The sequence below is a fragment of the Sturnira hondurensis genome, unplaced genomic scaffold, assembly GCF_014824575.4.
Source record: "Sturnira hondurensis isolate 20B ecotype Veracruz unplaced genomic scaffold, ASM1482457v3 Scaffold0022908, whole genome shotgun sequence".
Taxonomy (NCBI): domain Eukaryota; kingdom Metazoa; phylum Chordata; class Mammalia; order Chiroptera; family Phyllostomidae; genus Sturnira; species Sturnira hondurensis.
Window position 1 is genome coordinate 4,054,760 of NW_028095539.1, and position 12,462 is coordinate 4,067,221.

Genomic DNA, 12,462 nt, shown 5'->3' on the forward strand with positions numbered 1-12,462 from the left:
GCAGTGTGTGTCTGGCGGGGAGTGAGGGGAAGGAGCCCCCTCAGCATGCCAGGCACGAGAAGAGGCACTGGCCAGTGGCAGACCCAGGACCGGCACCCCGGCTCTCTCCTGCACCCCCTTGCCCTCTCACACAGGGAAGCCACCGTGTGCAGCCTGTGGAGGTGTGACAGGGCTGGGGTTTGCAGGCTGGCTCCTTGGGTCAAGATGTCCACAGGCTGAGTTCTCTGGAAGGGGCCCAGGTCGGATGGGAGATTCTGTTGCCATGACCTCTACGACAACCTGAGTTACAGTGGCCCCCGCCATGCCTGTCAAAACCCACCAGGGACTGCCACTGCCCACAGCATAAAGACCAAAGTCCTTAGGATGATGACAGGGCCTTTCCATCTGCCCGGCCCTGCCCTGAGGTGACCGATAAGCTACTGCCACCGTGAACCATGCGCTGACCATACCAAGGCCCACTTCCCTGCCTATGCCTTCACCCCTGCCTACTTCCCTCAGTGAGCCCCTGGCCATTCCTACGGTTGTTGCTTCCTCCAGGAAACCCTGTCTAGTCCCACAGCAGCTGGGGCACCCCTGCCCTGCGCTGACCAAGGAGGCCTCCGTCACCTGGAGCCGGCTGTCTGTCCCAACATCTGCCCCCCACAGGCCTGGGTACTTGTCAGGGGGCCCTTCTCCGACTCTGGCTCACTGTGAAATAATTCGGGTGGGGGGACCCCAGTCACCCAGAGGGGGCACAGAGACCTGAATATCAGAACACACAGAACGAACGCCCAGAGGGCATTCTTATTCTCCATATCATCGCCAAACTTGAAAAAAATTACAATGGCTATGAAAACCACATAACGTGTGTTTGTCACTATCTGCCGTTTGGGGATTATCGAGGCCCACAGTCCTCACAGCAGGCAGGGCGGTGGGGAGCAGGCCCCCCGATATTGGTGGTCTGGGCACTGTCTTATCACTGCACAAATGCAGGGCAACGTAACAGTTTCGGGGGCACGTTGGCCACACATTTACCCTGAGCTGACACCACTGACTCACTATCAGGACTTGAGGCCATGTCCGCCAGGTGTGGTCACCGGCCCAAGAGCACCAGACACCGTCCGAACACTGAGATCCCGTGGGGAGCCAGGTGACAGCCTGTCCCCGGGGATCTCATGGGGACTCTGGCCTCAGACACGTTGCTTCACTGCTCTAGGCCTGCCTCAGTTTCCTCCTCTGAAAAGTAGGGCTAATAACAGACCGGGCCAGGTGGGCTCTTGGGAGATTTGATACACGTTAAGATTTTGAACTCACTTCCTGGTACATAGTAGGCCTAGCACAGCGCTTAGCACATAGTGAACACTTAATAGATGTGTTATCAAGAGGGACCTAGAAAATCTAAGTGGTGGACCTCAGGGGCGTTCTCATGGCGGGGGGCCATGATGGGGGGCCATGGTGGGGGAATAGTTTCTGATGCTGGCAGCAAGTGGCTGATTGCCGGGTCCCAGATGTCTGGTGAAGGACACTCCAGGGAGGGAGGTTGGCCCCACGGAGGGAGGAAGTGCTTTCTCCAAGTCCAAGCTTCCTGGAGCGCAGCTACGTCTGTGAGAAGCCCCGGTCACTGGGGCTGCATGGACAGCAGTTCACCTGGTCCACGGCACCGCCCACCCGGCTCTTCCCCCCTGGCTCTCTGGCCAAACCCAGCCCTCCCTACCTGGGTCTTGTGGTGACGTCCAGAGGACTGCCCCAGTGAGACCTTCCATGTCACCCAGAAGTGCCACCCTCTGTAGGCCCTGTGAGATGCTTGGGCCACCCTCCCGGCAGGGACCCTGAGGCAGACCCTGCCCACTGCTGCAGGGACAGGCTCGAGGAAGACCCCCCACACCCCGCTGGCCCCTGGCCTGCCTCTCAGTCCCTACCCGACCCTGTCTTCAGGCACTCACCCTTGGGAACTCCAGGAAGAGGATGTGAACCTCGACGGTGGCATTGGGGACATGAGCCACGCAGCCGCTAGGAACCTGGCTTGTGAAGTATGTCACCTGGCTTGTGAAGTATGTCACCTCGGGGTCCACAGGCTGTAGATCACAGTGGACTGCTTGTGCGAGACCTGTCAGGAAAGCACAGCCAGGGAGAGGGCCAGGTGAGGACCAGGCCGAGGCAACCGCTTCTGCTTGCCGAGTGCCTGCTGGGCGCTTGGCACGGCTTGGGGCTGTACCGCACCCTCACAGCCATCCGGCAAGATGGGTGTCAGGACGTCGGTCCCACAGATGAAGAAAAGGAGGCTTGGAAAGAAAAGGTCTCTTGCCTGAACGCACAGGGCTCCTCGGTGTCAAGTCAATAGATAAAACGCAGGGCAACCAAATAAATTTGAATAAGTAAAACAATGAGTAATTTTGAAAGCATAAATATATCCCAAATGTTTCATGGGATACACTTGTACTAAAAATTTTTTTCATCGGTTACCTGAAACTTAAATTGAACTGGGCATCCTGTACTTTACTTGCTACAAAGGGCAGCCTTACCTGTGTGGCCGGGCCCACACTTCCTGCACCCGAGCCTGCAGGCTGGTTCACAGCCAAGGAAGGTGAGAGCTGAGATGGAAGACACAACTTCCCCTCTCCTGCCTCAAGGAGGCTGGGAGGAACGGCCCAAGAGAGATGAGCGCCTCCTGGACCCAGACAGTGAGCCCAGGTTGCAGGGCGGTGGCGGGCAGGCCCCAGAGCTGCCTCGGGGGCTGCGGGAAGTGCGGGTCCTGAGGGAAGGCAGTGGAATTTCACCCTGACCTGGCAGGGGAGGAAGAGGAAATGAGGCCCCCACACCTCGGCCTAAGGAATGTGCTGGGGGGGCCGGAGGGGGGCTCTGGAGGAGGGAAGGAGGACAGAGAAGGGGAGACTGCTTGGAAGCGCGTGTCTCCATCTTGTCGCGCTCACTTCCTGTTTTCTCGGAGATCAAAGCTGGGCGCAGAGGGACTGCACACACGTCTGGCAGAGGCCAGCTCGGAGCAGGGGGGCAGGGGGGCTTCTCCTGAACCCCGGGGCTATCGGGCTGCATCTTGAACAAGCGGCCTTCTTCCCCACCTTTCCGCCACCTCGTTGGGCTTGGGACCACCAGTGGGCAGCAAAGGATGTGAGATGGCCTCCTGGGCCCTGCAATCCCAGCTCCCAGCGACATCAAGGATGCATTCAGGACAAAGGCATCTGGCTGCCATGGGGCACAGGCCGTGGGGGCCCAGGCTCTGTGAGTCTTCGCCCTGGACCTGACCTGTGTGCCACGGACTCCAGAGCGCCTGGATAATGTGGCATCTCGGTTAACATCAAAGCCCCTGAAGCCAGGCTGTCTGGCTTCGGTGAGTGACCTCGGGCGTCTCGTCTGTGAAAGGATGGTCGGGAGAGAGCCACACAGTGCACGGAGGGATGACTTCACAGGAAAGAGCATCTGGGGGCTGGTTGTTTTGGTCACTGTCCGTGATGGACTCAGGCACTGGGGAGGACTGTCTGTCTGGCAGAGGCTCAGTGAGGGGGTGGGATGGGCAGCCTGCTGGAGAGGGGCCACTCAGAGGGTCCCACGTCTCAGCCCAGCCCCTCCCTCCGCCCAGCACACTCCCGGGCTGGTTCCGTCTCCTCCTGTCCCACCCCCTTGGGACCCACCAAGCCCCTCAGAGCTCCCCAGCCTCTCCCTTTCCCTATCAGTGAACACACACTTCTTGGCTGTTACCTAGTAAGTCCAAGCCCCTCCTTTGCAGACGGGGAGACTAAGGCTCACCTGGAGAGAATAAGGGTGTGGAGTCCCACTGCCCTTGGCTGACCGGACTGGGCCTGGGACCCACCTCTCCCCACATGACCCAGGGTCTGGCCTGCAGATTAGCACAGTGGCTTCCTCCTTCCCTTCGGACTTTCCCTGCCCCCTCCCCAGACTTCCAGGAACCCCAGTTCCTCCCAGATTGCCGGACTGCCGGGCCGCCGGGGCCACCTCCTCCATGCCGTCAGCGGCATGGCCATTATGTAATGATCAGATAACAGGCCAGGCTGGGAGATCAGATAAGAGGCCCATTTATTTTGGGGCCTTTTCCAATCCTGGCTGCCCCCACCCCGCAGACGAGAATGGGGAGACAGGAGGGAGTGTGACGCCCGGGCCTGTCTCCTGGAGCCGGAGGCGGGCCCAGACAGAGCAGAAAACAATCCCCTGGCACCACGGGAAACTCCAGGGCCTCCAGGGACCTGAGCTGGAGGAGGCGCCACCGGGAGCCTGGGTGACCGGCTGGCCTAGTGAGAGACCCAGAGTCACCTTCCCACCCCTGTCCTCTTCCTCCTCCTCTCTGACCCATGAACCCAGGGCCACCTTGGGACTTTCCAAACGGCCACCCCTGGAACATTGGGAGGCCACTGATGATAACGGTCAAGAAAAGCAGCTCTGGAGCCTGATGTCTTCGGTCGAATCCCAGTTCTGCCTCGTAAGAAGCTGGTCACCTTGAGCAAAAGCCTGGCTTCTCCGAGCCTCACTTTCCCCATTTGCCAAACAGCTTCTGTCATGCTCACTGGGACCAGGGACGGCGGTGTCAAGACCTGTACAGCTCTGTCCTCTGACCCTCACAGCAGCCTCTGACAAAGTGGGTGCTACTATTACAACCGTTTGACACACGAGGAAACCGAAGTTCAGGGAGGAGCGACAACCAGCCCGAGGTCACCCAGCTACTAAGTGGCAGGGCCTGTATTTGTACCCAGACAGCCCAGCACCCACTCCGCAGGCCGTGTGTCAGCGTCGTGCACAGCCCGTGTGAAGAGTGGTACCCAGTGCGTATTCTGTGGTTATTGTCGATATACCAGGACAGATGCTCCGTGACGGGGCCTTTTCTGGCTTCTTCTTCCATCGCCCATTCACCCAGCCACCCTCTGTCCCTCTTAGGGTTCAATTACACCCTCGCAGATTTCCCAGCTCCCAGCCCAGCCCCCACGCTGGGCATGGCCACCAGCAGGGCCTCGACGCTCCTTTCTCCATCTTTCCTGTAATTTCCCGATGCCTCGGGGGCAAGGCCGTACCCCACACCTAGAGTGGGGTTAAACAGTGCAGGGGTCTGACAGATGCCAAAGGTTCAAATCCCAGTTCTGCTACCATCCAGCTTCCTGTCCGTGGCCCAGGGTTATCCATCGAATAGGGCTGACGTGATCCTTACACCTTTCTTGGCGAGGTGGTGAGGCTCTTGGTGAGACGGTACGTGCTTAGGGCTAAGCAGGCTCCCATTGCGTGGGGGTTGCTCAGGGGCCACAGCGGCTGTCACAGTTAGTTATGCCCAGTCTGTGGGGAGAGGTGAGCTTTGCCTTCAGACAGACCTTGTTCATCGTTTCTGCCGTGCCCTTTCCCAAACCAATGGTCTTCCTCTATTCGACCACTTAGTCAACTTCTATTCATCCTTCAAAACCCTGTTGTGAAAATCTCATCAGAACTGATTTAGCTGGGCTGTAGATGGGAGGGCCATAGTAGGGGCAGGAAAGGGACTGAATGTCTATGGTGAGAAGGTCTGCGAACAGAGCCATTCCCATCATCATTCCCCGAGGCAGTGCGGTGCAGTGGTGAGGCCCAGCGCTCACACCCCAGCGCTCACATCTGGGCTGCATTACTTAAGCAAATTCCTTCACTGGCCCGTGCCCCCAGCTTCCTCAGCTATACAATGGGGGTGACAGGAGGCGTCCGCTTCATCTGACAGTACACGTAACACACCTAGAGCAGCATCCAGCACCCAGTAAGTGCTGAATCAGTGTGGGCTGTTTTATTTATCTCTTCCCACCACCCCTATCACAGCTACTGAATTGAGCTCAGCCCTGGATGAGGGTGCTCTGCAGCCCAAAGCCGGGCCTGGAGCTAGGAGAGAGGGCCCAGAGCCAGGGCCGTCAGCTCTCCGAGCCCCCACATCAGGCTGCCCCAGGTGCAGAAAAAGAAGCTGGGTGTGGGGGCAGGCAGCCTGGGGTTGAACTCTGGACCTGTCAGCTATAAACAGGGGCTGGAGACAAGGAGCTGCCTGACGCGCTACAGACCCAGCAGAGGGGTTCCCCCCTCCTGCCCAGATTCCCCCCCAGGACTTTGAGCAAGCAGAGCAGGCCTGTCCTCAGAGGGCCCAGCCTGACCTGTCTGTGACCTTGAGAGATGGGTGTCTCTTTCCCTCAGGGTCTTACTGGCACCATCTGTCTGGCTAAGGTGAAATAATCTTTTTTTAAAAGATTTTACTTATTTGTTTTTAGACAGAGGAGAAGGGAGGGAGAAAAAGAGGGAGAGAAGCATTGATGTGCAAAAGAAACATCAAACAGTTGCCTCTCGCACGCCCCCAACCAGGGACCTAGGGGGTTGCAGCCAGGCATGTGCCTTGACTGAGAATCTAACCGGCAACCCCTCGGTTTATGGGACGACACCTAACGCACTGAGCCACTCAGGTCAGGATGAGAGAGAATCTTAATGGTAGTGAGAATGGGCGTCAGGGACCCAACCTCTCCTGGCTCCACGGCTCCCTCTCCAGCTTCTTTTTTCCTCCTGGCAAAAGGGAAGCTGCCCTGGAATGCAGCCTCTACGACATAGAGATTTGTGGACTCTGACCTGTGGCACTAGCCCCTCTCAGAGGGTCCCAGAGCCGCACGCAGGCGGCCAGCAGCACAGGGACTAGAAGTCAGGCCTCCGGCCCATCCTCCGGCGACCGCGCGTCCACACTCAGGAAACGCTCTTTGATCCCAGCTACCCAGCGCGGGCCAGGAGTCCCCGCACCATCGCTTCTGGGACTCCGTCCAAGCGAAATACTACGGAATACAGGAAAAGGTGCGTGTACCAAAAATGTGCACGGAGGTGGTATTTATAATTAGCCCCGTGGGGAAACCACCTAACTATGCAACAATAGGGACTCCATGAGGCAAAAGATGGAGGGTGCCTTTAAGGAAGAAACTGTTCCAGAATCACAATGGGATGGTTACGGGGTCCACACGACAACACAGAAACCTCTGGGACATAAGAAGGGTACACAAGCCACCCGAATGTTAATCCCCCTGCATCAAGTGGGGGATTAACATTTGATGGGGCCCAGGCTGCTGGACATTACCTTAAAAAGCTAGTATGCAATCCACCCTGGCTGGCGTGGCTCAGCAGATTGAGCACCAGCCTGCAAACTAAAGGGACACCAGTTCGATTCCCAGTCACAGCACATGCCTGGGTTGTGGGCCGGGTCCTCTCTTGGGCACGTATGACAGGCAACCACACATTGATGTTTCTCGCCTTCTCTTTCTCGCTTCCTTCCCCTCACTCTCAAAATAAAGTTTAAAAAAATCTTTTTTAAAAAAGAAAAGCTAGTAAGCAATCCCCCAGCATGCTCACAATTTTTCCCCCTCTTATACATCTTCTTTGAGGAACAGACTAAAGTGAATATATAGTTAAACTGCTTTTAAAAAGTCTCTACATGCTTGTTCTTGAAAAGGATTCCAACATGACAAAAAGTGTGTCTTAAGTGAAAATCCAGATGCTCGAGAAAGGACGAGCGACTGCGGGGTTTTCTCTGCGTGTGCTGCGCGTGGTCACTGTTTCGCTCTTAAAGAAATGAATCGCGGCTGCTCGGGCAGCTGGAGGCACGGCCCCGATGTCTGCCCGCTGCAGGGCAGACGGGGTCCGGCGGCTTCTCGACGACTGCGCGGTAGTCCACTGCATCACAGCCCAGTTAGCGGGGCCCAGGCTGCTGGACATCTGGGTGGTCTCCGGTTGTCGGGTTTTTGTTACAGCTCCTCAGGGACCACATATCTTCACGGAGCTGGGCAAGTAACTCTCCAGGTCTGACTTCTGAAGGCTGCGTTGCTCTTACAAGTATAGTTTTTTGAGAGCTTCTGTCCAGCTGTGTTCCCAGAAGGCCGGACCTGGTTTTGAACCTGGTTTGCACCCATCTGCCTCTCCTCCCGCCTGAATGGGAAGGCTCAGGTCACCCTCCCATCCTCCCCTAGTCTGGAGATCTGAGTCCATGCCTTGGCCAAACCCCCTGCTGCCCCCCGTGGGTCCCCATCTCCCAGACTGCAAGGGAGTCAGGCTGGATGGTTTGAAATGGGAACACCCTGGGACCCTATGACCACCGGGGGTCAGTACCTGCTCACAGGAGCCGGTGGATAAATTATCAGGAGTGTTTTCCAATAGGCTGTTAAACACAGCCATTATGAAAAATCAAACTTTATAAGTTTGCGATTAAATAACATGTATTTTCTAAAAGGTAATAAATATCAAATTTCTTACTTCCTAATAACTTCACTCCGTTTACATTATCTGTGCTCTCGAGGTTGTCTACGTCTGTCGTATGTGTGTGATGGATACGGTCGATAAGGGTCCCCTCCTGGGCACCTCCTACTGACTCTGAGTGTCTGGTGAGCTGGAAGTTCGAAATCAGCCATGTGGGAACATTTACACCACGGAATTAACAAGCGCCACCCACAACCCTTCACCCCTGTTGTTAATTTTTTTGCCAGCACACCCCTGCCCTTGAGCCCATAAAACCAGGCCCCAAAGATCTTCAGGGGCCCTCCTCTGGCGGATGGCATCAAGGGGAGAGTGTTAGCAAGCTAGCAATGTGGGGGCTGCGGGAGAAAGGCAGGGCGGCCCCTGCGGAGCTCAGGGAGGGCTCCCATCGAGCTGTGTGAATGCGGCTGGCCACAGCCTCCACTTCCCATCCTGTAAAATGGGACGACGGTGGCAGCCATCTTGCCGGGTGACCGGGAGCTGTATCGCCTGTGGTTAGGAACAAGAGCTCCAGGGAGCCACGGGCCTGGGGCCAAATCCCTGCTAAGCCACTGGGTGTCTGGGGCTCCCTTTCCTGTCTATCAGTGAGGCGCAGCGGAGAACTTAGGAGACCAGGGACTGGGGACTTTGAAAGGCTGTGGGGGGTGAGGATCCGGAGGGAGGGGAAGGCCGCTGCTGCTGCTCTGTTCTCACTGCCCCCCAGACCCTTTAGGGCAGGGGTGTCCAACCTTTTTGGCGTCTCTGGGCCACACTGTGGGCTACACATTAAATACATGGTGACACATAATCACACACACAAAAATCTCATGTTTTAAGTAAATTTATGATTTTGTGTTGGGCCGCATGTGGCCCATGGGCTGTGGGTTGGACACCCCCACTTTAGGGAGTTCCCGGGTACGCCATGGCTGGAGGGGTGTCCACAGGGCCATGCTGTGGCTTCAGGTGGGTGCATCCACAGGGCACAGCAAGGCCACAGTAAGTGGGACGAGGGGCTGGGAGTCCCTGGCTCCTCATGGCCCCTCATCTGCCGGCTTCTGAAGGCAGCCTAGGCCATGACCCCTGGACAAGCCCCCAGGCCGCAGAGCACCCATAGAAGCTCTGGTCTGGGGCTGCACCCTCATCCCGCAGGCTTCTTGGGGAGCAGAGCAGGGACAGCAGCCGAAGAGAGCACTGCACTCAGGGGGGTCTGAGCCACTCACAGGACCCAGGGAAGGTGAGGGTGGAGGATTCAAAGCTAATTACAGAACAACACTAACGACGCAGAAACAATCAGCCTGCCCGAGACATCTGTCCACACGCGTTGCCTCAACACCGGCCCTCCCGGCGGCCCGGGAGGAGTCTGCTACCATCCCTGTTTTGCTCAGAGGCCGGAAGGTCCTTCCCCACGATCACACCACAAGGAAGCAACCACAGCCTAAAGCCCAAGTCCAAGCATGAGGCCTCTCGCCTTCCTCCCCACACATTCCTCAGATGGGAGACATAAGGCCCAGAGGGGGCAGGAGACTCTCCCAGGGCTGCACAGCATGTAAAGGCCTGGGATTCCTGGGGAGAAACTAGCAGGACAGAGGCCAGAGACCAGGGTAAAGGTAAAGAACTCACCTCTGTTTGCCTGAGACTTTTAGGACTGAAAGGTCCTGGTCCTGCCAAACCAGCATGGTTGGTCACCCTATGGCCTCTGCCGTGGGCTGTCCAACCCCTCAGGACATGAGCTCCCAAGGGCATGAGCTTGGGACAAGGAGCCTGGTCTCCCCACCCCGGGTCCCTGAACACCTACTTGTGGGGCCGAGGCTGCTGACGGCCAGCAGCAGGGCCACGACCAGGAAGAGTGTGCTGTGGTCCATGCTGTCCCCCAGGGGCTCTGGTCACAGGGTGTTATCCAGTGTCCAGTGGCAGAGCTGCGGGCAGGCTTGGGAGCCGGCGTGGGCTCACACGGGGACCCAAAGGGAGCAGGCGACCGGAGCGACGCTGTCCCTGCTCCAGCCTTCTAAGGTGACGGCCAAGTTGGGCAGAAGTGGGCGCAGGGCGCAGGGCCGGGCTGAGGGTCGCTGGCCGAGGGATGAGCGGGAAGAGGATTCCAGGCTCGTGTGGGCAGCCGCAGTCTGGGGCTGGGGACTGACCGGCAGCGGTGGGGAGCTCCTGGCTCATCCAGCCAGGCCAGGGAGGCAGGAAATGCGCTTCCTTAGAGAAGGGGCTGGGCCAGGCGGCCTGCCAGGCGGGAGAGGAAGTGCCATGAGCTTTGTCGCTGGGTGGGGGGCCCTAGGGAGGGGGAGGCAGTGGGGTGGGAGGGCCTAGGCTCCAGGCTTGTCTCCCCATGCACTCCACCCTCCCATCCCACCCTGTCCAGGGCTGGCTGGCAGCCCCGGGGCAGGAGACAGATGAAAACAATCACCCTAACTGCCCACCAAGGGAACCTTTCAGGAGACAGGCCCTGGCCAAGGCAGTCCATGTGGAGCTCACAGCTCCGTGAGGTCAGTGGTCCCACTTTGCAGATGAGGAAAGAGAGGCCTCATAAAGTCAGATCATTGGCCTCAAAAGACTGTGGGGTTGGGATTCAGGCAGATCTCACTGGCCACTGAAGCTGGCTCCCATAGCACGGCGCTGGCTGCCGTCATTTCCTTCTTTTTCAGGCAGTGAAACTGAGGCTCAGCAGGGCACAGGTCACAGGGCGCAGCAAGGCCGCTGGGACTGAGGTCTCCGAGCCCGGAGAGAATGGGGGGCCTGCTCCCGCACACACTTTGCACCTGCCCCATCCATGTGCGGAAGACCCTTTGGGGACAAAAGACAGCCCAACTGAGAGGAGGATGCATTTTCCTGGTGTTTCTGAAGTCAGATGGCCCAGGGGTCAAAACCCTGCTCTGCTCACCCTGAAGTATAATACGAGACCATGACCAAGTCCCCTCCACCTCGGTCGCCCTGTGGAAGGTGGTGCCTCCCTAGCCAGGCCACCGTGAGACTTTGAGGTCAGAGCCCCAGAGCGCTGAGCCCCGGGCCTGGCCTGCAGGCAGCGCTCCCTTAGCAGTGCTCCCTGGGAGGCGGTCCCAGGGATGTCCCTTGTTCATTCTGCAAACAGTAAGTGCCCGCTGTGTGTCCACCAGGTTGCTAGCCATGGGTAGCAGCTAGGGACAGGCCCAAAGGAGCTCAGAGGAGGAAGCCTGGGCTGCCTGGAGGAGGTGGCATTTAGGCCTGGCTTTGAAAGGCTGGATGCGTGGGGTGGGGTGGAATAAAGGGGTGAAGAGGACAAACAGGGGTGTGATGGGGACAGGAAGTCTGGAGAAGCAGACTCTGGCCCTGCTTTGGGAGGGGGGCCTTGAATGCCAGGACTTTATCCTGATGGGCCACGGGGAGTCTCAGAGGGTAACGGAGCAGAAGAAGCTGGCCAAGCTGGGCTTTGGGAAGATGAGAATCTTGATGTATGTTAGCAGGACCCACAGGGAGGATGGAGCCAGGGGCTCTTTCTCTCGACGCTTGTCCTGAGTCACAGATGGAGAAATCGAGGCCCAGAGAGGGCAGAGGAGGCAGGAGGCCGGGCTGCCTCTGGAGGGGGCAGAGCAGGCGCGTGTTGCCAGTGCAGGAGCTGACATGGCGGGGCTGGGGTGGGCGGGGCAGTGCGGCTCCTTGGGTGGGGACTTGGGGAAGGCTCATTTGCCCAGCCCTGCAGCGGTCTGGCTAGCTCCTGGCCAGGTATAGGTGTGGGGTCACGGGAGACTCAACAGTGCCCTGCAGGCCAGGAAGCCTGGGAGGGGGGAAGGGGGTCCCCTGAATGTGACAGGTCCTCCGCCTTCTACCGTGGGTGCAGAGATGGGGAGGGGGGCACCACAAGGCAAAGGGTGGCCTCCGTGGGGGACAACGGGGAGTGGCTGTGAGGTTTCCTCGGGCCCCCCAACCAGAGACAGTTAATCCACCCCAGCGGCCGAACGCCCCCAGCGTACCGGCCCCACCCTAGGCGTTCACCTTATCAACTCTGAATCCTCACAGCCACCTCTTGCGGCTGGTGCCATTCAACCATTTACAGAGGAGGAACCCAGGGCCCGCCAGAAAGTGAGAGACCCCTGGGGCGGCAGGCAGAGGCCCCAGGGCTGCCTCTTTCCGAGCTCACCTCCTTCCCTGCGACTCCCACCTGATCTGACTGTGAAGACCAATATCACAAGGCTGTGGGCCTCACGGGATAAGTGGGACTGTCGTCCCCAGTGGGTGCTGGGGCACCCGGGGCTGTGACGGAGATCTCATAAGAAGCTCTTC

At 58.3% G+C, this 12,462-nt stretch overlaps 1 protein-coding gene across 2 annotated transcripts in view; it reads right to left on the reverse strand.

Annotated features, from left to right (window-relative positions):
- The window catches only part of ENG (endoglin), a 29,675-nt gene extending 19,272 nt beyond the window's left edge, over positions 1-10,403 (reverse strand). The window contains exons 1-2 of one of the 2 annotated variants that reach the window (XM_037036913.1): positions 9,998-10,403; positions 1,923-2,086 (exon numbers count right to left, since the gene is read on the reverse strand). In XM_037036913.1, the coding sequence (XP_036892808.1) occupies positions 1,923-2,086; positions 9,998-10,064 (231 nt within the window). In that variant the 5' untranslated portion in view covers positions 10,065-10,403. The remainder of the gene's footprint in view (positions 1-1,922; positions 2,087-9,997) is intronic. The other variant, XM_037036912.1, reaches the window with a different exon arrangement.
- Between the last annotated feature and the right edge of the window lie 2,059 nt (positions 10,404-12,462).